This window comes from Barbus barbus (genome assembly GCF_936440315.1).
Source record: "Barbus barbus genome assembly, chromosome: 49".
NCBI lineage: Eukaryota > Metazoa > Chordata > Actinopteri > Cypriniformes > Cyprinidae > Barbus > Barbus barbus.
The window spans coordinates 149,274-171,364 of NC_136727.1; the positions used below are offsets into that span (position 1 = coordinate 149,274).

General features: G+C 40.5%; 2 protein-coding genes across 7 annotated transcripts in view; one reads left to right on the forward strand and one right to left on the reverse strand.

The window, feature by feature from the left end:
* The first annotated feature begins 1,647 nt into the window (after positions 1-1,647).
* Positions 1,648-19,666, forward strand: LOC306867890 (cAMP-dependent protein kinase type II-alpha regulatory subunit-like). 2 transcript variants are annotated; one of them, XM_079413827.1, is made up of 10 exons: positions 1,648-2,092; positions 3,599-3,634; positions 4,235-4,374; positions 6,204-6,310; positions 6,384-6,537; positions 7,527-7,628; positions 9,827-9,901; positions 9,974-10,039; positions 12,922-13,060; positions 18,687-19,666. In XM_079413827.1, the coding sequence occupies exons 1-10, from the start codon at positions 1,837-1,839 to the stop codon at positions 18,809-18,811; spliced, it is 1,200 nt and encodes a 399-aa protein (XP_079269953.1). In that variant the 5' UTR covers positions 1,648-1,836; the 3' UTR covers positions 18,812-19,666. The 2 variants fall into 2 exon arrangements, with proteins under 2 accessions (XP_079269953.1, XP_079269954.1); XM_079413828.1 differs by lacking the exon at positions 3,599-3,634 and having other exon boundaries at positions 1,719-2,092.
* Positions 19,667-19,697: 31 nt separating this feature from the next.
* Positions 19,698-22,091, reverse strand: part of LOC306867888 (msx2-interacting protein-like) — a 32,132-nt gene continuing 29,738 nt past the window's right edge. For all 5 annotated transcript variants that reach the window (XM_079413818.1, XM_079413821.1, XM_079413819.1 and 2 more), the window contains exon 15: positions 19,698-20,283. In XM_079413818.1, the coding sequence (XP_079269944.1) occupies positions 20,152-20,283 (132 nt within the window). In that variant the 3' untranslated portion in view covers positions 19,698-20,151. The remainder of the gene's footprint in view (positions 20,284-22,091) is intronic.

Below are 22,091 nucleotides of genomic sequence, written 5' to 3' on the forward strand. Positions count from 1 at the left end.
TATCAAAACTTCATTTTTGATTAGTAATATGCATTGCTAAGAACTTCATTTGAACAACTTTAAAGGAGATTTTCTCAATATTTAGATTTTTTTGCTCCCTCAGATTCCAGATTTTCAGATAGTTGTATCTCAGACAAATATTGTCCAATCATAACAAATAAGAGTGTATGAGGACATTGACGTATCTCAAAAACATGGCCGCCATCGGCCAGTGAAATTTGAGCACTTATTTAGACGAGGTTATCAGAGGTCGATCGGAACGAAACTCGGTGGGCCTGTTCGACTCATGGCCCTAAAGTTCTGTAAGAATTTTGAAAGAAATGGGCCACTAGTTGGCGCTAACGAGATTTTTTGGCTCTGTAATCACGTGGTGTTTCACAAATCCACACAATATGCATAACATTCGATAGATCTCCTCATAATGAGCAACTTTACCCCAGGAATTATTGCTGTCAATCAAATCATTAATTAAATATACTCTATTATGTTAAAAATCTACTTTTGCGAAGTAGTCCTAGATTTTTTGCTCAATCTCGATCAAACCACTGCAGTGCAACTCTCTGGACTCTAGGTCAATAATTATAAAAAAAAATAGAATTTTGTCCTTTGGTTAGCTATAACCGGTCATTTAGAAAAGAGGCGTGGCTACATATACCCTAAAACCCAAAAATAACACTATAACAGTTATAAAGGTTAAAAAGGTTCCCTGTGTGTGTGTGTGTGTGTGTGTCCGTGTGTGTGTGTGTGTGTCCGTGTGTGTGTGTGTGTGTGTGTGTGTCCGTGTGTGTGTGTGTGTGTGTCCGTGTGTGTGTGTGTGTGTGTGTGTCCGTGTGTGTGTGTGTGTGTGTGTGTGTGTGTGTCCGTGTGTGTGTGTGTGTCCGTGTGTGTGTGTGTGTGTGTGTCCGTGTGTGTGTGTGTGTGTGTGTGTGTCCGTGTGTGTGTGTGTGTGTCCGTGTGTGTGTGTGTGTGTGTGTGTCCGTGTGTGTGTGTGTGTGTGTGTGTGTGTGTGTCCGTGTGTGTGTGTGTGTGTCCGTGTGTGTGTGTGTGTGTGTGTCCGTGTGTGTGTGTGTGTGTGTGTGTCCGTGTGTGTGTGTGTGTCCGTGTGTGTGTGTGTGTGTGTGTCCGTGTGTGTGTGTGTGTGTGTGTGTGTGTCCGTGTGTGTGTGTGTGTTTCCGTGTGTGTGTGTGTCCGTGTGTGTGTCCGTGTGTGTGTGTGTGTGTGTGTGTGTCCGTGTCCGTGTGTGTGTGTGTCCGTGTGTGTGTGTGTCCGTGTGTGTGTGTGTGTGTGTGTGTCTGTCCGTGTGTGTGTGTGAGAGTGTAAGAATGCTTATTGATTATTAATATGGTAGTTTAACCATTTAATTTCTATGTGTGTGTGTGTTTCTGTGAGCCTATTGTCCATTTTCGATGTGTTTCACTGTCAGCTATTGGCCTAGACCCTAAAAGCATACCACCTTAAGGCCTTAAAATGCTTGAACCCCAGTAATCGCTGCTTGCAGCTATATTTATTATTATTTTAAACTGACCCTGATGGTTTTGTTGTCACATAAAGTCGTTGAGTTTTTCCCGCCACTTTCCTCGCCTGAATTTACCTCAGATTAACTGAAGCTTTGCCGCTCTCATGTAGAAATTTAACCCCATCTGTTGAGAAGAATATGTTGACTAAATGTACAGAAAAGTAAAAGCTGTGCATCGCCGCCCTGCAGTCGTGATGTTTTTGAGGACAGTCGATAGATATTTTCCGCTGTGACGGGTCGATGGCGCTGCCCGCGGGGGAAGCAGGTCTGAAGGCTGCGGCGAGCTGCTTGATCAGTGTGTTGTGTGTTCGGTGTTCGGGATGAGCGCGTCGGTTCCGGCGGGTCTGACCGAGCTCCTGAAGGGCTACACGCTGGAGGTGCTGCGGCGGAGGCCCGCGGACCTGCTGGAGTTCGCCGTGCTGTACTTCACCCGCCTGCGGGAACAGCGCAGCTCCAGCCGTCGGTCTCCGGTGACCCGCGGAGAGGCCTTCGACCGGAGCTCCAGCGGCGACGGAGACGGAGAGGAGGAGGAGGAGGAGGAGGAAGATGACTTTCCAGATGATTTTACATTCAAAGGTGGGCGCAGAACTTTGTGTGTTTTTTTTACTTTATTTTTATACATTAAACAATAAATAAGAAGAGTAGAAAGAAAACACATGCAACATTGTCAAATAATACAACAGGGAATAAATAAAGTTTCCTTACTGATCAGTTTATTTTCAATGTGTCCAGATAACAGGTGTCCACCATTGTATAAAAATGTCCAGTTTCAGTCATATATTCCGTTCTATCAATAGATTCAAGATTTTCTATCCACTGGGACATTTTGAACTTGGTGTTTTATGGTCTAAAGTTGCAAGCTAATGCTTGAAATAGCATTTTTGAGAAAAGTTGCCAACAGCAGCCAGTGTTTTTGCTGATTTCCACTCAAATTTCATCATGGCCTCAGAATATTGTGTTGTGGGAATATCTGAACATGCAAAACATCAAAATAAAATCAGACCCTCTACTTTCAAAAAAATAAAATCTCTTTTATAAAATTTTATCAACACTTGAATGTAGGTAGGTTTCAGAAAAAAGCAACATTTTGAGCAAAAGGCTGAGAATCGCATTTTTATCCAATACTCCATCTGGATCATATTCAGTAATATTATCAAAGCAAAGATGCAGTCGTCCATCAGTCTCCCAAAGCTTCACAGGCCTTTAACACTTTCTGGATCCACATCTCACTCTGTAACATTAGACAGCTTTCATTTATATGCTGTTTATTGCTGATGATCGCATTATTTTTCATATGCTCATATATGAGATCGCTGGTTTCTGCGTCTTCCTGGTCTGTGTTTTTAATCGAGTGATTCGGCAGGGAAAGAGTTAATATTGTGAAGCTGCTTTGATATAATCTGCATGTAAAAGCACTAGATATGAATAATGGTGACTTGACTTGAATGTGTGTTTATTGTCTGAAATGAAACATTCATGACTTATAAAAGCACATTTGTGTTCATCTGCGATTATACATCAGATATTTTACCTGATAAACAGATTCAGCTGACATTACATACTGTGATCATTACAAATACATGAATAGAAATATTGAATTAAACTCTGAGTAAACTGAAGATTTATTATTATTTCTTATTTAGCTCCTGTTTACATTTTCATCTGTCACTAGCTTTATGACCATCAATAGTGACTTATTTCTCTATCTATCCATCCATCTGTCTATCCATCTAATATTCCTATCTATCCATCTATCTATCTATCTGTCTATCTGTCTGTCTGTCTGTCTGTCTGTCTGTCTGTCCATCTAATCTATCTATCTATCTATCTATCTATCCATCCATCCATCCATCCATCCATCCATCCATCCATCCATCCATCCATCCATCCATCCATCCATCCATCCATCCATCCATCCATCCATCCATCCATCCATCCATCCATCCATCCATCCATCCATCCATCCATCCATCCATCCATCCATCCATCCATCCATCCATCCATCCATCCATCCATCCATCCATCCATCCATCCATCCATCCATCCATCCATCCATCCATCCATCCATCCATCCATCCGTAGCTCCTCCACCCAGTAAATGCAACAGACGTGTATCAGGTAAAATGTTTTGTCTGAATATTATTTTAGTATCACTGAGATACTATTACAGTTTGTATTAATATTTAGTAAATTTAATTTTATAATTTGTTTTTCTTTATTTTTAGTTTTATGATTTAAATTTTAGTAACATCTGCAGTAATTTCGTTGATTTTTTTTTTTTCTAGAAGGTTTGTCTTAATGTTTATTTTAGTTTTAAATTAGTTAGGGTTCATTTTAAACTAAATTTTAGGGGTTTTTTATGCTTTTTCGGTTACACTTTTTTTAAGGTGTCCTTGTTACAGTGTAATTACACATTTAAGTACTGAGCAATATTAATTAACTACATGTACTTACTATATGGTTAGGGTTGTAATTATGAACAATTTATTGTTATTATAATAGTACGTACATGTAACGTGTAACATGGACACCTTAAAATAAAGTGCGACCATTTTTTCAACAAAGTTTCTATTAGTTTTTATTTCCATTTTAGTACATTAAGTTAAACTTAATTAAAATGAGAAGGTAAAATAAAGATGATTTCAGTTGAATGTAGCTGTTTTTGTGGTGTGTCTGGAGCGGTTACTGCTTCCTGTCATGTGATCGTGTGTTCCTCAGTGTGTGCGGAGGCGTATAACCCTGATGAAGATGAAGACGAGGGCGGCGAGCCGAGGGTCGTTCACCCTAAAACCGATGCGCAGCATCAGCGACTACAGGAGGCCTGCAGGAACATACTGCTGTTCAAAACCCTCGAGCAGGTTCTAAAACACCAAATACAGTCATTAAAACACAATTTACTCTTTATGTCACGGAATTGATCCAAGTTTGGATTAATTAATTAAAGGTAGGTCATTATACTTAAATCAAATGACGATATGAATTAGAATCTGTTGAAATGAAGCAGCAAAAAGACTATTTAAATACGAGTTGCTCATGTTCTGCGTGTCTCGGTGAATGAATGGTGCGTTTCGTTTACTACACACACACTAAAGCTCACTGTGATTTCACTATATGAGGACAGAAATACATGAAAAACATCTCCAGAACTTCTCGGAGAGTCACTTCATGAGTATTTTACCGTTTCATTTGAGAGAAACTACCGTCATATATACACACAAAGAGGCTGTTCACAGGTATTTACGGCAAACCGTCAAAATAAAAGTTCCATTTAACTTGAAGACATTATTGTGCTGGAATTATATTAGGCTACTATTGTTCAGTAGAATGTAATAATGTAACAGTCACCAATATCAAATGTCACATAAAAAAAAATGAAGGGGGATGAATCACCAGTGAATATCTTACTATATTTCTTTTAGAAGAGCATAGAACTTCAACATCAAACATTACAAGTGACTGGACCACATTTCGTGTAGCATTGCTATCGGTCTGTTCAAACATGAAGGCAAAAACCTTTTAAAGGTCTAATCAGATTTACCACCAATGTCCTTAGTTCATCACAGCGTTGTAGATGGTAGGATATTACTGGGATAAAGTTCACGATCATCCACGGCAGTAGTCCATAAAGTAATTCAGAAGAAATTCCAAAGTTGAAGTGAATAGTAAATCAGAAACACTGACCAGTTGAGATGCCCTCAAAATCAGGTGAATACAAAACCCCTCTAGACAAACAAAACAAACAATACAACACGAGGTTCAGGAAACAAAGTGCATTTCCCATTATAAACCCTCTGATAATATTAAAGAAACAAAGCAACTTACATTGAGATGTAGAACAAATACCCCCAGCTCACGTGTCCTTACTCAAACCTCCCACGCCTCTTACTCTCCAATCTAGAAAACCTTGTGCCCCTCATGACTGGGAGTACAATTACACTTAAATCACAGAAGTAACAGCTTACTGGATCTGTTACAATACTACTATTACTAAAATTAAGAAATAAGAATTTGGTAACCGTAAAACAGAATGTGAGAAAAAATAAAACACTTCATAGGGCTCGAAACATGTCATTTGTGTTAAACGTTTAATAAATTGATGTCAAATTGTATACGGTTCATGATTTTATTTTAATTAGACATGCTTTTTCATCTTCAAGAATCGGATAAAAACACAACTCCTCCATCTTTACTTGCACTCTATTCTAATTCTATTCTTTAAAAAAAGACTAAACTTGCACTCTATTCATTTACTAACTGCTTGTTTTCTTTTAAAAAAAAATAACTAACACTAGCTTCTCTATTCTTTTTGTATTCTATCTATCTGTTTTCTTTTTATTTATTATATAATTTAAATGTTAAAAACCCCCTTGCTACGTGAAGCTAACTGAGACTTGTTATAGAATCAGAATCAGAATCAGAATCAGAATGAGCTTTATTGGCCAAGTATGTTTACACATACAAGGAATTTGTTGTAGTGACAGACAAATTCCTTATAGCGCTTGCGTATCATTGCTCTTTCGTTGATTTTGAATGCTTCCATTGTCCTAAATGTAAATGCTTTTTGATTAATAAAATGTAATTTAACCATTAAAAAAAAAAAGAGTCCAGAAAAATGAAAACGGAATTTGGAAAAAATGAAGCATATTTGACAGAAGTGTCTGCCTCTGTGTCTCTGTGTGTGTGTCAGGATCAGTTCTCCGAGGTGTTAGACAGCATGTTCCAGGTGCTGGTCAAACCCAACGAGTGCATCATCAATCAGGGCGACGACGGCGATAACTTCTACGTGATTGAGAGGTGAGAGCGAAGCGGCTGTGTGCGTGTGAAGTGAGCCGCGGCGGATGAACCGTCTTCTCTCGTCTGTCTGCAGGGGTGTGTTTGAGATCCTGATTCAGAAGGACGGCGGGAGCTGCTGTGTGGGCCGCTATGATCATAAAGGCAGCTTCGGTGAGCTGGCCCTCATGTACAACATGCCGCGTGCCGCCACCATCAGGGCCACTCAGGAGGGGGCGCTGTGGGCGCTGGTGAGAGTCCCAGCATGCACTGCGCTCTGCTCGTCATTAACATTGATAAAGTTTTTCACATTTCACTTAGATTTAGTTACATTGCACAGGGGCGGTTTTGTATGGAAGCTTGTTTCTGCCACGGATTAAAACAATTAAAACATTTTTTTTAAATTAATTGCAATTTCAAACTCACAATTCTCACTTTTTTTCCTCTGAATTCTAAAAAAAGGCTGAATTGTGAGCAAAAAAATATACATCTCAAAATATTTTGAAAAAACAAAAAAAGTAGCATTTATATCATTACTATGACAAACTTATTACAAAATGAGTTTCTTGTAATAATGAAAAACCTTCTTATAATAATGACTTAGTTTCTCATAATGAATATTTCAAAATGGTCAAAAATATATTTGCTAAAATATGTTTCAAAAGATATTTCTGTAAACTTGTTTTGTACCTTTATATATTATTGGCTATTATTTATATGGACGTTTATTTAATTTTTTTAATTAAGTTTATATTATTATTTAAAAGCATTTAAAAATGTGTGAACAGATTTGAATAATTTAGTGAGGAACACACTTTATAATGTTCTAAAAAAATTACTATAATTACTATATATATATATATATATATATATATATATATATATATATATACATTTAACATTATTAAATCCTGATAAATTGAATTTTTATCTCTAGTTGGCTGTTTTGCATTTGCATTTAAATAAACTAAATATATTTTTTATTTCAAAATAAAAAAAAAATGTTAATACATGCTAAATATGTATTTTGCTCTTTGGGATAAAATCCCAACTGTGCGGGGGAAAAGTCAGAATTGTGAGAGAAAAGTTGCAATATTTTCCATCCAGTGTCGGAAACAATTTTCCATATTTTCGCCCCCCTTATCGGCATCGTGTTTTGCTCTCGACTCATTATGTAATCAGATTGACATACGTTATGTTTGTACACATTGTGATGATGATGTGTTTTTATCATCTTCAGGACAGAGCCACGTTCCACAGACTCATTGTGAAGAACAACGCAAAGAAGAGGAAGATGTATGAGAGTTTCATCGAGAGCGTCCCGCTGCTCAAGTCACTGCAGGTGCGTCGAGTCGCGTGTTTTCTTTCTGTCCGTTCAATTTAAAGTTCTTCACTGTCTGGATTGTTTTCAACCAAAACAAGTAATGACGAGAAAGAAATATACAATATAACAATAACTAATAACAATAAAAATAGTATTGAAATCAAGTGCTGGATAAATATAAGATAAAACAATTATCTATATGAAATGATTTAAAAAATCCATTATGCTCTAAATATGAGCTAAAAGCATCAGTAGGTGGCAGCAAGGGACTGTTTTAATGAGTCATTGAATTATTCACTCAATTGATTCAGAAACAAAGCAAGCGACTGTTTTTATGAATGAATCACTCGCTCGACAAGACTGACAGCCAGTGTTCCCTCTAATTGTTTTTCTTGCTGATTAAAACTTTTCTCTATTGGGCGGACATTTCGGCCACCTGAGCAAAAACATTCTTTATGCCCTGTAAAGCGCACACAAAAAAGTGTGTAACTTTTAACTTTAATGCGCTATTTATATTTGATTTGACCCTTGATGTAAGGGCAGTCGTGGCCTAATGGATAGACAGTTGGACTTGTAACCTGAAGGTCGTGGGTTCGAGTCTCCGGCCGGCAGGGATTGTAGGTGAGGGAGTGAATAACCAGCGCTCTCTCCACCCTCAATACCACGACTGAGGTGAGACCCTTGAGCAAGACACCGAACCCCCAACTGCTCCCCGGGTGTATGTTCACTACTGAGTGTACACTTGGATGGGTTAAATGCAGAGCACTAATTCCGAGTATGGGTCACACACCACTTCCCTTTCCTAAATGACGTACATTTTAGGTTACCTAAGAACACATTTTTTACAATATTTTTTAAAGGTGTTTCTTATGTTCATCAAGGCTGTGTCTATTTGAAATATTATTGCAATTTAAAATAAAAGTTGTCTATGTGAATATGTGTTAAACTGTAATGTATTTCTGTGATCTGCAGCTGTATTTCCAGCATCATTCCTCCAGTCTTCAGTGTCACATGATCTTCAGAAATCATAATAATATACTGATTTATTATTATTGAGTGTTTAAACTGTTGTGCTGCTTCAAAAATGTTTTGGGACCCGTGTGATACTTTTTTCAGGATTCTTTGATAAATAAAAAGTTCAAAAGAACAGTGTTCATTGGAAATAGAAATTTTGTGTTACAATATACACTACTGTTCAAAAGTTTGGGGTCAGTAAATTTTTTTTAACAAAATACTTTTATTCAGCAAGGATGTGTCGAATTGATAAAAAGTGATCGTAAAGACTTGTATTGTTTGAAAAGATTTCTATTTTGAATAAATGCTGTTCTTTTTGACTTTTTATTCATCAAATAATCAAAAATATTAGCACAACTGTTTAAACACTGTGGGGAAGTCGTGGCCTAATGGTTAGAGAGTCGGACTCGTAATCAAAAGGTTGCGAGTTCGAGCCCCCGGCCGGCAAGAATTGTAGGTGGGGGGAGGGAATGTCCAGCGCTCTCAACGACTGAGGTGCCCTTGAGCAAGGCACCGAACCCCCAATTGCTCCCCGGGCGCTGCAGCATAAATGCTGCCCACTGCTCCGGGTGTGTGTTCACGGTGTGTGTGTGTGTGTGTGCATTTGTTCACTACTCACTGCTGTGTGTGTGCACTTGGATGGGTTAAACGCAGAGCACCAATTTCGAGTATGGGTCACCATACTTGACAATACGTCACGACTTAACGACTTAAACACTCATAATAAATCAGTATATAATGATTTCTGAAGATCATGTGACACTGAAGACTGGCGTAATGATGCTGAAAATACAGCTGCAGATCACAGAAATACATTAAATTTTAAAGTATATTAAAATAGAAAACCAATATTAGAAATTGCAATAATATTTCACAATATTACTGTTTTTTTTTCTGTATTTTGATCAAATAAATACAACCTTGATGAGCAGAAGAGAAAAGGTCAGTTATTTATTAGGTTAATAATAATATAATATAATATTATATGATATGAAAACAAACTGAAGCATTTTTGGCCGCAACACAAAAATTGAGCAGTTTAGAGTGAACACTGCTGACAGTATTGTGTCTAAGATGTAATACAATGTGTTCGTTAACAACTGCATACAACGGGCAGCTGCGTTAAATTCATTAACATTATTGTTCCATAACTAATCACATTAAATCAACAGCCCTAGCAATGACGTGTCTCTGTGTGTCAGTTATCAGAGCGCATGAAGATCGTTGACGTGGTTGGGATGAAGACGTTCAGCGACGGCGAGCAAATCATTCGGCAGGTGTGTCTCGTTAATCTCCTCGTGATGTTCTTATCGTTCCTTTCTGATGAATGTAATTGTGTTTGTTCTCAGGGCGATTCGGCCGACTGCTTCTACATCGTGGAGTCTGGAGAAGTCAAGATCATGATCAGAAGCAAAGTACGAGTATGTCGCTCATGTGGCGTGTTTAGCGTGAGTCTGTCGCTCATGTGGCGTGTGTTTAGCGTATGTCACTCATGTGGAGTGTTTAGCGTGAATCTGTCGCTCATGTAGCATGTTTAGCGTGATTCTGTCGCTCATGTAGCGCGTTTAGTGTGAGTCTGTCGCTCATGTAGCGTTTTTAGCGTGAGTCTGGCGCTCATGTGGCATGTGTTTAGCGTATGTCGCTCATGTGGAGTGTTTAGCGTGAATCTGTCGCTCATGTAGCATGTTTAGCGTGATTCTGACGCTCATGTAGCGTGTTTAACGTGAGTCTGTCGCTCATGCAGCGTGTTTAGCATGAGTCTGTCGCTTATGTAGCATGTTTAGCGTGAGTCTGTCGCTCATGTGGCGTGTGTTTAGCGTATGTTGCTCATGTGGAGTGTTTAGCATGAATTTGTCGTTCATGTAGCACGTTTAACGTGAGTCTGTCGCTCATGTGGCGTGTGTTTAGCGTCTGTCGCTCATGTGGCGTGTTTAGCATGAATCTGTCGCTCATGTAGTGTGTTTAGCGTGAGCCTGTCGTTCATGTAGCGTGTTTAGCATGAATCTGTCGCTCATGTAGCATGTTGAACGTGAGTCTGTCGTTCATGTGGTGTGTGTTTAGCATATGTCGCTCATGTGGAGTGTTTAACATGAATTTGTCGCTCATGTAGCATGTTTAGCGTGAGTCTGTCGCTCATGTGGCATGTGTTTAGTGTCTGTCGCTCATGTGGCGTGTGTTTAGTGTCTGTCGCTCATATGGAGTGTTTAACATGAATTTGTCGCTCATGTAGCATGTTTAGCGTGAGTCTGTCGCTCATGTGGCGTGTGTTTAGCGTCTGTCGCTCATGTGGCGTGTTTAGCATGAATCTGTCGCTCATGTAGCATGTTTAGCGTGAGTCTGTCGCTCATGTAGTGTGTTTAGCGTGAGCCTGTCGTTCATGTAGCGTGTTTAGCATGAATCTGTCGCTCATGTAGCATGTTGAACGTGAGTCTGTCGCTCATGTGGTGTGTGTTTAGCATATGTCGCTCATGTGGAGTGTTTAACATGAATTTGTCGCTCATGTAGCATGTTTAGCGTGAGTCTGTCGCTCATGTAGTGTGTTTAGCGTGAGCCTGTCGTTCATGTGGCGTGTTTAGCATGAATCTGTCGCTCATGTAGCATGTTGAACGTGAGTCTGTCGCTCATGTGGTGTGTGTTTAGCATATGTCGCTCATGTGGAGTGTTTAACATGAATTTGTCGCTCATGTAGCATGTTTAGCGTGAGTCTGTCGCTCATGTGGCATGTGTTTAGTCTCTGTCGCTCATGTGGCGTGTGTTTAGTGTCTGTCGCTCATATGGAGTGTTTAACATGAATTTGTCGCTCATGTAGCATGTTTAGCGTGAGTCTGTCGCTCATGTGGCGTGTGTTTAGTGTCTGTCGCTCATGTGGAGTGTTTAACATGAATTTGTCGCTCATGTAGCATGTTTAGCGTGAGTCTGTCGCTCATGTGGCATGTGTTTAGTGTCTGTCGCTCATGTGGCGTGTGTTTAGTGTCTGTCGCTCATGTGGCGTGGGTTTAGTGTCTGTCGCTCATGTGGCGTGGGTTTAGTGTCTGTCGCTCATGTGGCGTGGGTTTAGTGTCTGTCGCTCATGTGGAGTGTTTAACATGAATTTGTCGCTCATGTAGCATGTTTAGCGTGAGTCTGTCGCTCATGTGGCATGTGTTTAGTGTCTGTCGCTCATGTGGCGTGGGTTTAGTGTCTGTCGCTCATGTGGCGTGGGTTTAGTGTCTGTCGCTCATGTGGAGTGTTTAACATGAATTTGTCGCTCATGTAGCATGTTTAGCGTGAGTCTGTCGCTCATGTGGCATGTGTTTAGTGTCTGTCGCTCATGTGGCGTGGGTTTAGTGTCTGTCGCTCATGTGGCGTGGGTTTAGTGTCTGTCGCTCATGTGGCGTGGGTTTAGTGTCTGTCGCTCATGTGGAGTGGGTTTAGTGTCTGTCGCTCATGTGGCGTGTGTTTAGTGTCTGTCGCTCATGTGGCGTGGGTTTAGTGTCTGTCGCTCATGTGGCGTGGGTTTAGTGTCTGTCGCTCATGTGGCGTGGGTTTAGTGTCTGTCGCTCATGTGGAGTGTTTAACATGAATTTGTCGCTCATGTAGCATGTTTAGCGTGAGTCTGTCGCTCATGTGGCATGTGTTTAGTGTCTGTCGCTCATGTGGCGTGGGTTTAGTGTCTGTCGCTCATGTGGCGTGGGTTTAGTGTCTGTCGCTCATGTGGCGTGGGTTTAGTGTCTGTCGCTCATGTGGCATGTGTTTAGTGTCTGTCGCTCATGTGGCATGTGTTTAGTGTCTGTCGCTCATGTGGCGTGGGTTTAGTGTCTGTCGCTCATGTGGCGTGGGTTTAGTGTCTGTCGCTCATGTGGCGTGTGTTTAGTGTCTGTCGCTCATGTGGCGTGGGTTTAGTGTCTGTCGCTCATGTGGCGTGGGTTTAGTGTCTGTCGCTCATGTGGCGTGGGTTTAGTGTCTGTCGCTCATGTGGAGTGTTTAACATGAATTTGTCGCTCATGTAGCATGTTTAGCGTGAGTCTGTCGCTCATGTGGCATGTGTTTAGTGTCTGTCGCTCATGTGGCGTGGGTTTAGTGTCTGTCGCTCATGTGGCGTGGGTTTAGTGTCTGTCGCTCATGTGGAGTGTTTAACATGAATTTGTCGCTCATGTAGCATGTTTAGCGTGAGTCTGTCGCTCATGTGGCATGTGTTTAGTGTCTGTCGCTCATGTGGCGTGGGTTTAGCGTATGTCGCTCATGTGGCGTGTTTAGCGTGAGTCTGTCGCTCATGTTGTGCATGTTTATCGTTAATCTGATGTTAATGTGTCTGCAGACTCAGGCGGGTCAGAGGTCACAGAAGGAGGTGGAGGTCGCGCACTGCTCCAGGGGTCAGTATTTCGGTGAGCTGGCACTGGTCACCAATAAACCTCGAGCAGCGTCTGTTTACGCGGCAGGAGAGACCAAGTGTTTAGGTACGAACCTCACCAAGGACAGATGCTGAAATTTTACATCAGTGTTCACAGATGTAGTGTATTTTCTGGAAAATAAATCCAACCGCTTCAAAACTGCAGTTGAGAGAAAAAACAAATAAGTAGCATTTGTCATTATTATGAGAAGCTTACTTAGAAAATAAGTTTCTCATAATAATGAAAAACTTTCTCAATATTAACTTTGTTTCTCATGATAGAGAAACTTTCTTGTAATTATGACTTATTTTCTTGTACGAGTTTCTCATAACTTGTTTTTTAAGGTTTTTTTTTTTTTTACTGGAGTATGGCAGAATATAAGAAAAAAAAATCTCTCATCAAAAAACTCCTTTTGTTCCTTTTTTCCTCTCCAAAAAACTTTTTTCTATTTTAAAAAGTTATTTTATTATTTTCTCACATCATTTTTGTCACCAGATTTATTTCTTACTCAAAAAAGATTTCTCACCAATATTTTTTTAGCGATGGTAAAGTGAAGCGTTCTGAACCAGCGAAGCTTTCAACACAATTGTATCGGAAAAAGGTTCATTACTCAAAGCTTTTTTGAGCTTCATATATACATTATGATATTGGGAAAAAAACTATGCTAACGCATTATAATGTAATATAATGTAAAGGAAACGGTGCTGAGGTTCGCTTCATTTGGACCAGATCCTGAAGCAGTCACGTGGTTTTCAGGTGAACGAATCTTCGGACATCATAGATCACGTGCACATGAAGCTTTAGTGTTGCTCGTAACATCACTAGTTTTTTATAACAGGAAAAAAAAAATGTCTATCCCTGATTTTTTTTCAGAAGTGAGAAGAAAATGCTGGCTAGTCTTTAGCATGCATTACCAGCCTCTGCCACTACAACATGAGATCTAATGCTTCAATAACACTTTCACAAGGTTTTGCAAATCAAGACAAAACCAGGTTACGTTTCAGATGGCATTCACTGTCATGAAAATATTTTTGAAAAGAGAAGGTTTTTGTTTGTTTGTTTGTTTTGTGACAAGAGGAGGAAAAAAGTGTTTAGTTTTTTGAGAAAAAAAATTTGAAAAAAGATTTTTTGAAAGACATGACGTACGTCAAACAAAACATGAAAAAAAAAATGTTTAAAACCATTAAAACATCTGTTAATGCAAAATAAGAGTGAAGTGCAAATCCCCATAATGGACCACACTTTGAGTAAACACACATCATTATCCATGTGCAGGGGATTATGGGTATCTCCTCCAGTGCGGCGTTCAGATGCTTTATAAACCGTCCAAACCGAAGATCACAAGAGTCAACAGAAGATCTGGTGTGACCTCAACATTCATGTTTCATACATGCATCCTATTAAATACGAAAATATCGCTCCTCAAAGTCAAGCTGTGAACTGAACATCGATCATCATGAGTACGATTCTGCATGTAAAGTTAATAATAATATAATAATCTCAATATGATAATCTCAATGTGTTTTGCACATTAAGTAGTTCAAATAGTTTGACAAGACTGGCGTTGGATGTTTTTGTGTATTTTCATTTTTCAAAATTACCAGAGGTGGAAAGAGTATTAAAATAGTTTACTCAAGTAAAAGTACCATTACATTAATAAAATTTTACTTAAGTACAAGTAAAAGTACCAGTCTAAAAATCTACTCAAGTAAAAGTAAAAAGTAGCTAATTTAGAATTTACTCAAGAGTAAAAATGACTTATTTTTTAACAGTGGGAGGGACGTAACAATGGGATAGACCAAGGGTGTCAAACTCAGTTCCTGGAGGGCCACAGCCCTACAACAGCATAGATATAACCCTAATTAAACACATCTAGGTGGATCAGATCTGTTTAATTAGGATTATATCTACACTAATAATTAAGGTCTAATCAATTAGGATTATATCTATACTAATCTAATCATTCTGGTTTATTTGAAAACTACATTGTATGTGTGTTGGAGCAGGGTTGGAACTAAACTCGGCAGGGCTGCAGCTCTCCAGGAGAGAGCTGGGATAGAATCAGAATGAGAATGAGCTTTATTGGCCAGGTATATTTACACATACAAGGAATTTGTTATAGTGACAGAAGCTCCCCAATGAAACAGAAAGACAGCAACAGGACAGGACACAGATAATAAAAGAATATACAAATATCCAAATAGGCAATTTACAAAGCAGCAAAAATATATAATAGAGACAACTATGTATGTACAGGTCAAGTATGTGCACATTAGAAATGAGAAATAAAAATAAAATAAGTGAGTGTGGTGAATGGATAATGTATTATAGTTGTGTGTTCCACGTTTATTGTCTAGTGTTCATGAGATGGATTGCCTGAGGGAAGAAACTGTTCCTGTGTCTGGTCGTTCTGGTGCTCAGAGCTCTGTAGCGTCGACCAGATGGTAACAGTTCAAAGAGGTTGTGTGCTGGATGTGAGGGGTCTAGAGTGATTTTGCCAGCCCTTTTGCTCACTCTGGATAAGTACAGTTCTTGGAGAGTGGGGAGGGTTGTACCAATGATTCGCTCAGCAGTCCGGACTACCCTCCGTAGTCTTCTGAGGTCTGATTTGGTAGCTGAGCTGAACCAGACAGTTATTGAGGTGCAGAGGATGGATTCAATGATGGCAGAGTAGAACTGTTTCAGTAAGTCCTGTGGCAGGTTGAACTTCCTCAGCTGGCGAAGAAAGTACAACCTCTGCTGGGCCTTCCTGACAATGGAGTCAATGTGAATATCCCACTTCAGGTCCTGAGAGATGGTGGTGCCCAGGAATCTGAATGACTCCACTGCAGTCACAGTGCTGTTCATGATGGTGAGAGGGGGGAGAGCAGGGGGGTTTCTCCTGAAGTCCACAATCATCTCCACAGTTTTGAGCGTGTTAAGCTCCAGGTTGTTGAGACTGCACCAGACAGCCAGCTCCTAAACCTCCTGTCTGTAAGCAGACTCGTCACCGTCCTGGATGAGGCCGATCAGTGTGGTGTCGTCTGCGAACTTCAGGAGCTTGACAGAGGGGTCTTTAGATGTGCAGTCGTTGGTGTAGAGGGAGAAGAGCAATGGGGAGAGAACACAGCCCTGAGGAGCTCTAGTGCTGATGGTTCGAGTGCTGGATGTGAATTTACCAAGCTTTACTAACTGCTGTCTGTCTATCAGGAAGCTGTTGATCCACTGGCAGACGGAGGTGGGGATGGAGAGCTGGGTTAGTTTATTTTGAAGGGTTCCCGGGATAATGGTGTTAAAAGCAGAGCTGAAGTCCACAAACAGGATCCTCACATAAGTCCCTGGTCTGTCCAGATGCTGCAGGATGAAGTGCAGTCCCATGCTGACTGCATCATCCACAGACCTGTTTGCTCTGTAGGCAAACTGCAGGGGGTCCAGTGATGTCCTTCAGATGAGCCAAAACCAGTCTTTCAAATGATTTCATGGCTACAGACGTTAGAGCCACAGGTCTGTAGTCATTAAGTCCAGTAATTTTGGGTTTCTTTGGGACGGGGATGATGGTGGAGCGTTTGAAGCATGAGGGGACTTCACACAGCTCCAGTGATCTATTGAACATCTGTGTGAAGATGGGGGCCAGCTGGTCAGCACAGGATTTCAGACAGGCTGGTGATGCAACCAGTTCAACCTTACATCTGGGCCTGGTGCTTTCCTTCTTTTGTTCTTTCTGAAGACCTGGCACACATCATCTTCACTGATCTGAATTGTAGGTGTGGGGGAGAGAGGGGTTGCTGGAGGTGTTAATGGTTGTGTGGAGGGGTGTTCAGGGCGGGTGTGGGGTGATTTTTCAAAACGACAATAAAACTCGTTCAAGTCGTCTGCCAGGTGTTGATTCTCCAGAGTACTGGGGGATGGTGTCTCTAACTGGTGATATCCTTCATTCCTGAAGCAGGATCACTGGAAGAGAATTTGTTCCTTAGCTTGTCAGAATAATTCCTCTTTGCCACTCTGATCTCTACTCCTTTATATTTGTGTATTTGGCCTGTTCATACAAGACTTTATCCCCTTTTCTGTAAGCATCTTTGGCCTGACGGAGCTGTCTGAGTTTGGCAGTGAACCATGGTTTGTCATTGTTGTAGATTAGATGAGTCCTGGTAGGAATGCACATGTCCTCACAGAAACTGATATAAGATGTTACAGTCTCTGTGAGCTCGTCCAGATCGATGGCAGCGGCTTCAAAAACAGTCCAATCAGTGAGAGAGAAACAGGCTTTTAGATCCCGGTCTGTTTCGTTAGTCCATCTTTTAACAGATCTTAATACAGGCTTTGCAGATTTAAGTTTCTGCCTGTAGGACGGAATAAGATGAACCAAACAGTGATCAGAAGGAGTTCGTCCGTTTTGTTGGGTAGAGAGTGGAGATTCGCCTGATGGATGCTAGGCAATGCCGTTCGAAATCCATGCCGGCTCTCTGTCCCCGCCTGCACCTCCTATAGCGTTTGACCAGAGCTACGGTTCCACCAAATACAATGTCCAGCAAAATGTCCGAAAAATCAAAATCCGGTAAAAGATTTTGTGGTGTGTTCTGCCGAATGTTCAGCAGGTCATCCCTGGTAAAACTGATCGTATTTGAAAAACAAAAAACCAGGAAAAACAAACAAAAACAGTACAAACACTGAAGAGCAACACACAATAGCTGCCATCAGTGGCGCCATCTTGTCGTCATCTTTTTTTTTAGGCCTATAAATCTCAAAACTAGTCGTTTTTAATTAAAGGAATCGGTTATTTAGAATAAGATGACATTTGGGCTGTTACCAGGCAAATTAAATCTGTATCAACAAAATTCATCTTTGCAATGCAGAGGAAACGTAGAAGCTGCATCTGAATGGCATTTAGCTGTATTTACACACTGTTTAATGCAGGACGTGAATGCATTTAACCTGCAGTTACACATGCAGAAATAATGTTTAATATATAAGACATAAAATGTTGAATACTCATTTGAAATTATAAAAAAAAAAATCAAAATCAAAAGATACTTTAAATGTGAAATTAAAACCGCCAGTAAGTGTCACTAAGTCACTGTTAATAAGAGAGTCATTGTGATTGAACCGAATCATTTAAACAGTTGATTCCTTCAGGAACAAAACACCGTCATGTTGCTCAGACAACATTGAGAGAAAAAGAAAGAGGACATCTTGGGTCCTGAGATTGCGTAGAGAGGAAGGAGAGTATAAGTTCATATTTATATTCCTTCTCTTCGTATTCCACACTTTGTCATACAGATGCAAACAGATAAGGACTGAAAAAAGGTAAGATTAGCTCCACACGGAATTACTTTCAAAGATATTTGCTTTACATACTTATTACCTTCTATGTCCAAAACTGTAATATTTAACAAATTTCTTTTTTTTTTTTTTACATTTTGTTGCAAAGAATAATTTTTTTTACATTGTTGCAACATTTTACAAAAATCAAGATTGAATATATTTGGTCAAAATCCCATGTTCTAAAAGATGAAGTGCTGTGCAGGCTATTAAAGACAATATTGGCTGATGTTTGCCCTCTCTCTCTTCAGCGTTCACACATCTCTGACCTCAAAAACATAAAATATTACCCTTTTTAGACAGTGTTTGAAGTAAAGAATAACTTCTTGAAATAATGAAAAAACCAGTTATTTACCCCGTAAGATGATGATAAGTGTGTGTGTGTTTGGTGCAGTGATCGACGTGCAGGCCTTCGAGCGTCTGCTGGGCTCCTGTAAGCAGATTCTGAAGAGGAACATCTCTCAGTACGAGCAGCAGCTGCTGGCCGTGTTCGGATCCAGCATCGACCTCAAACACTGACCAACCAACTCCTCACAGAAAACAGCTTGCTTCATTCAAAACTAGCAAACACCACCTTCACAATTACAAGTGCAACCAGAAGATAACGGCCGATCAAATCCACCTAGAAGATGCTTCACAGAATTAGAAAAAGGCCTGACTTGCAGCAAATACAGTGCTATTGTGAATGGAGAAGAGTCGAGCTGTTTTCTGTAGAAACAGAGCTGAACATGATTTCCTTGTTCTCCAGCATTGATCCTCATCCCCGTAACTCTTTGTCCTGATATTCTCTATACACTGCCGAAAAAGATTTTCTTCCTTCGTATTTTTGTCTTGTTTTCTAGTATAACTATCTACAAACTCTAGAATCAGGACGCATTTACTTAAGTAAAATTACTTGATTTTTTTCAGAAACTAAGACATATCCAAATTTTGTTAGTTTTTCCTTAAAACAAGGAAAATATCTGCCAATGCGGTAAGAAAAATAATCTTAATTCAAAGGCTAAATGAGATCATTTTTCGTACCCCATTGGCAGATATTTTTTCTTGTTTTAAGCAAGAACTAAAAATTTGGATAATATTTTCAGAAAACAAGACATTATATCTCAAGTAGTGCTGTCAAACGATTAATTGCATCAAAAATAAGTTGTTTACATGTGTGTTCTGTGTATATTTGTGTAAACAAATGTATTTTGGATTAATCATTTGACAGCACTAATCTTAAGTCATTTTACTTAAGTAAATGCATCTTAATTCCAGAATTTGTAGATATTTATACTAGAAAACAAGACAAAAATACAAAGGAAATCATCTTTTTGCAGTGTAATCCACGTGTTTGTGATTTCTCCTGAATAAAGGCTTAAATGAAAGAGACTGACAAAGTTTTATGGACTTTTTTTTTTTATTTGAGTACGAAAATTTGAAGTGCCCACATCAAACACCGGCGAAGAGCCGCCGGCCGACGTCTCTGGAGTATTTACATCACAAACGCAGCTGATTTCTACTGATCTGAGTCGGCTCCGCAGCTGAAGGCCACGGCGGCTGTCGGGTTTGGGTCATCTGGCCAAGGTTTAAATATTTAAAATATTTACAGTCCGGCAGAGCAGAACCTCCATGATCCTGTTCGTCTGCCGCCGGTCGATGGGAGCGATCTCCGGGGTCCAATCGATCCACACCATTCGTTAAAAACACGCATTTATCTTACAATAACTTCTATGATTCGTTCATCAAAAAATAGACTCAAAATCAGCAAATGAGAGAACGTCGCTTGTCCCTCGAGACATTTTTTTTGCGTTTCCATGAAGAATGAAACCGATCAATAAATAGAAACACTGCAGACACATGAAGTCAGACTGTACAGATCAGACGGAGGTGATGACGATCATCAGGTGCGGAGAGATGCTGGAGATCTGGCTGAGGAGGTCCGGAGCGAGGCGTGACAGATGGCTCTCGGAGAACTCACACGGAGGGAAGATCTGCAGAACATACGCAGGCTGCGGAGGAAAAAGAGCCTTCAGATCACAGAGCAGAGGACAGGGTTCACACACAAACTTCAAGCACTTCTTTTTTGCTTTTCAAGGACTAAAATCAGAGATCACAATATCGTTATTATCTTTCAAATTCTAATAAAAACAAATAAAACAAAATGGTACAAATAATGTGCAGCACATGCAATGACTCTAGCAACTTCAACATTTAAAGGATACTATGGCAAAGTTATCGCTTTCCTTATTCAAACAGATTTTTTTCATGAATATATGATTAACCTGAAGAGTAAAAGCTTCATCATACACTTAAAAGTTAAGAGCTTTACATAAAATGGCGCCGCTGTGTTCGGACGCCGTCCAGGTCACTCTGCTCAGATTTTGCTTTAACTTCTTTTACTTTCTTTTACTTTCTCTTTTTACACATCTCACGTCGGCACTGATCACCTATAACATATAATCACTTTTGGACATTGGAAACCGCTACACCAACCTGTTCCAGGACACTTTAGCCACGAATCCAACATGGCCTCTGGAGATTCTTCGGAACGCAGAGATGAACAATAACCCCCCGAGGCGACGGATCAAGAAACACCGCGGGAAACGCGCTGGGATTCGAGACAGACTCAGGAAAAGGGCTCACAGGCCTCCTCTTCTGAGCATTCTGCTCGCAAATGTCCAATCCTTGGAGAATAAGATGGACGATCTTAGAGCCAGGATTAGTTTCCAACGGGACATAAGGGACTGCAACATCCTTTGTTTGTCCGAAACATGGCTTTCGTCCTCGGTCCCGGACACTGCTGTAATGCCAAGTGATAACTTCTCTGTTTTTCAGACGGACAGAACAGCAGAGGCCGGTAAATCCAGGGGTGGAGGAGTGTGTTTCATGATTAACAAGAAATGGTGTGATCCCAGGAATATCTCCATTCTGTCGCGTTCCTGCTCGCCTCATCTGGAACATCTTTCCATTACTTGCCGCCCATTTTATCTGCCCCGGGAGTTTTCATCGATCATTGTTACTGCTGTGTACATTCCACCACAGGCGGACACCGGCTTGGCTTTGTCTAAACTTCACGATGTGCTCAGCGGCTACATTAACAAACATCCTGACGCTGCCTTCATCATCGCAGGAGACTTTAACAAAGCCAACCTCAGGCAGGTCATGCCGAACTTGTATCCTGCCCAGCTAGAGGACCAAATGCACTGGATCACTGCTACTCTCTGTTTAAGAATGCCTACAAAGCCCGCTCACTACCGGCTTTTGGCAAATTGGACAATGCTGCCATTTTCCTCACACCGGAATATAAACACAGGCTCATTCAGGATCCTCCGGTGCAGAGAGTAGTAACGCGCTGGTCCTCCCACTCAGAGACTATGTTACAGTCGGCTCATGATGACTTCGACTGGGACATGTTCCGGGCGAGTTCTTCTGACGTCAGCGAGTTCACGGATGTAGCATTAAGCTTTGTAAACACGCTAACCGAGCAAGCTACAGAAACAATAACGATAAGGACATTCTCCAACCAGAAACCGTGGGTGGACAGAACAATCCGTGCCGCGGTTAACACACGCACCGCCGCTTACAATGAGGCTCTTCTGACCGGGAATATGAGCGAGTACAAAGCATCGTGCTATGCTCTCCGACGCGCAGTAAGAGCCGCCAAACACAGATACAGAGAGAGAATCTTTTTTCATTTAAAAAAATCCGTCATTATCCCTGTGCCAAAGAACAATAAACCCTCTTGCCTGAATGACTATCGCCCAGTTGCCCTCACATCTATAGTCATGAAGGTTTTTGAGAGACTTGTAAAGAGCCA

Coding starts and splice junctions, on each gene's coding strand:
- LOC306867890 (XM_079413827.1), top strand. CDS start 1,837: ATGAGCGCGTCGGTTCCGGCGGGTCTGACCGAGCTCCTGAAGGGCTAC. Junction 3,635..4,234: donor ATGCAACAGACGTGTATCAG/GTAAAATGTTTT, acceptor TGTGTTCCTCAG/TGTGTGCGGAGGCGTATAAC. Junction 4,375..6,203: donor TGTTCAAAACCCTCGAGCAG/GTTCTAAAACAC, acceptor TGTGTGTGTCAG/GATCAGTTCTCCGAGGTGTT.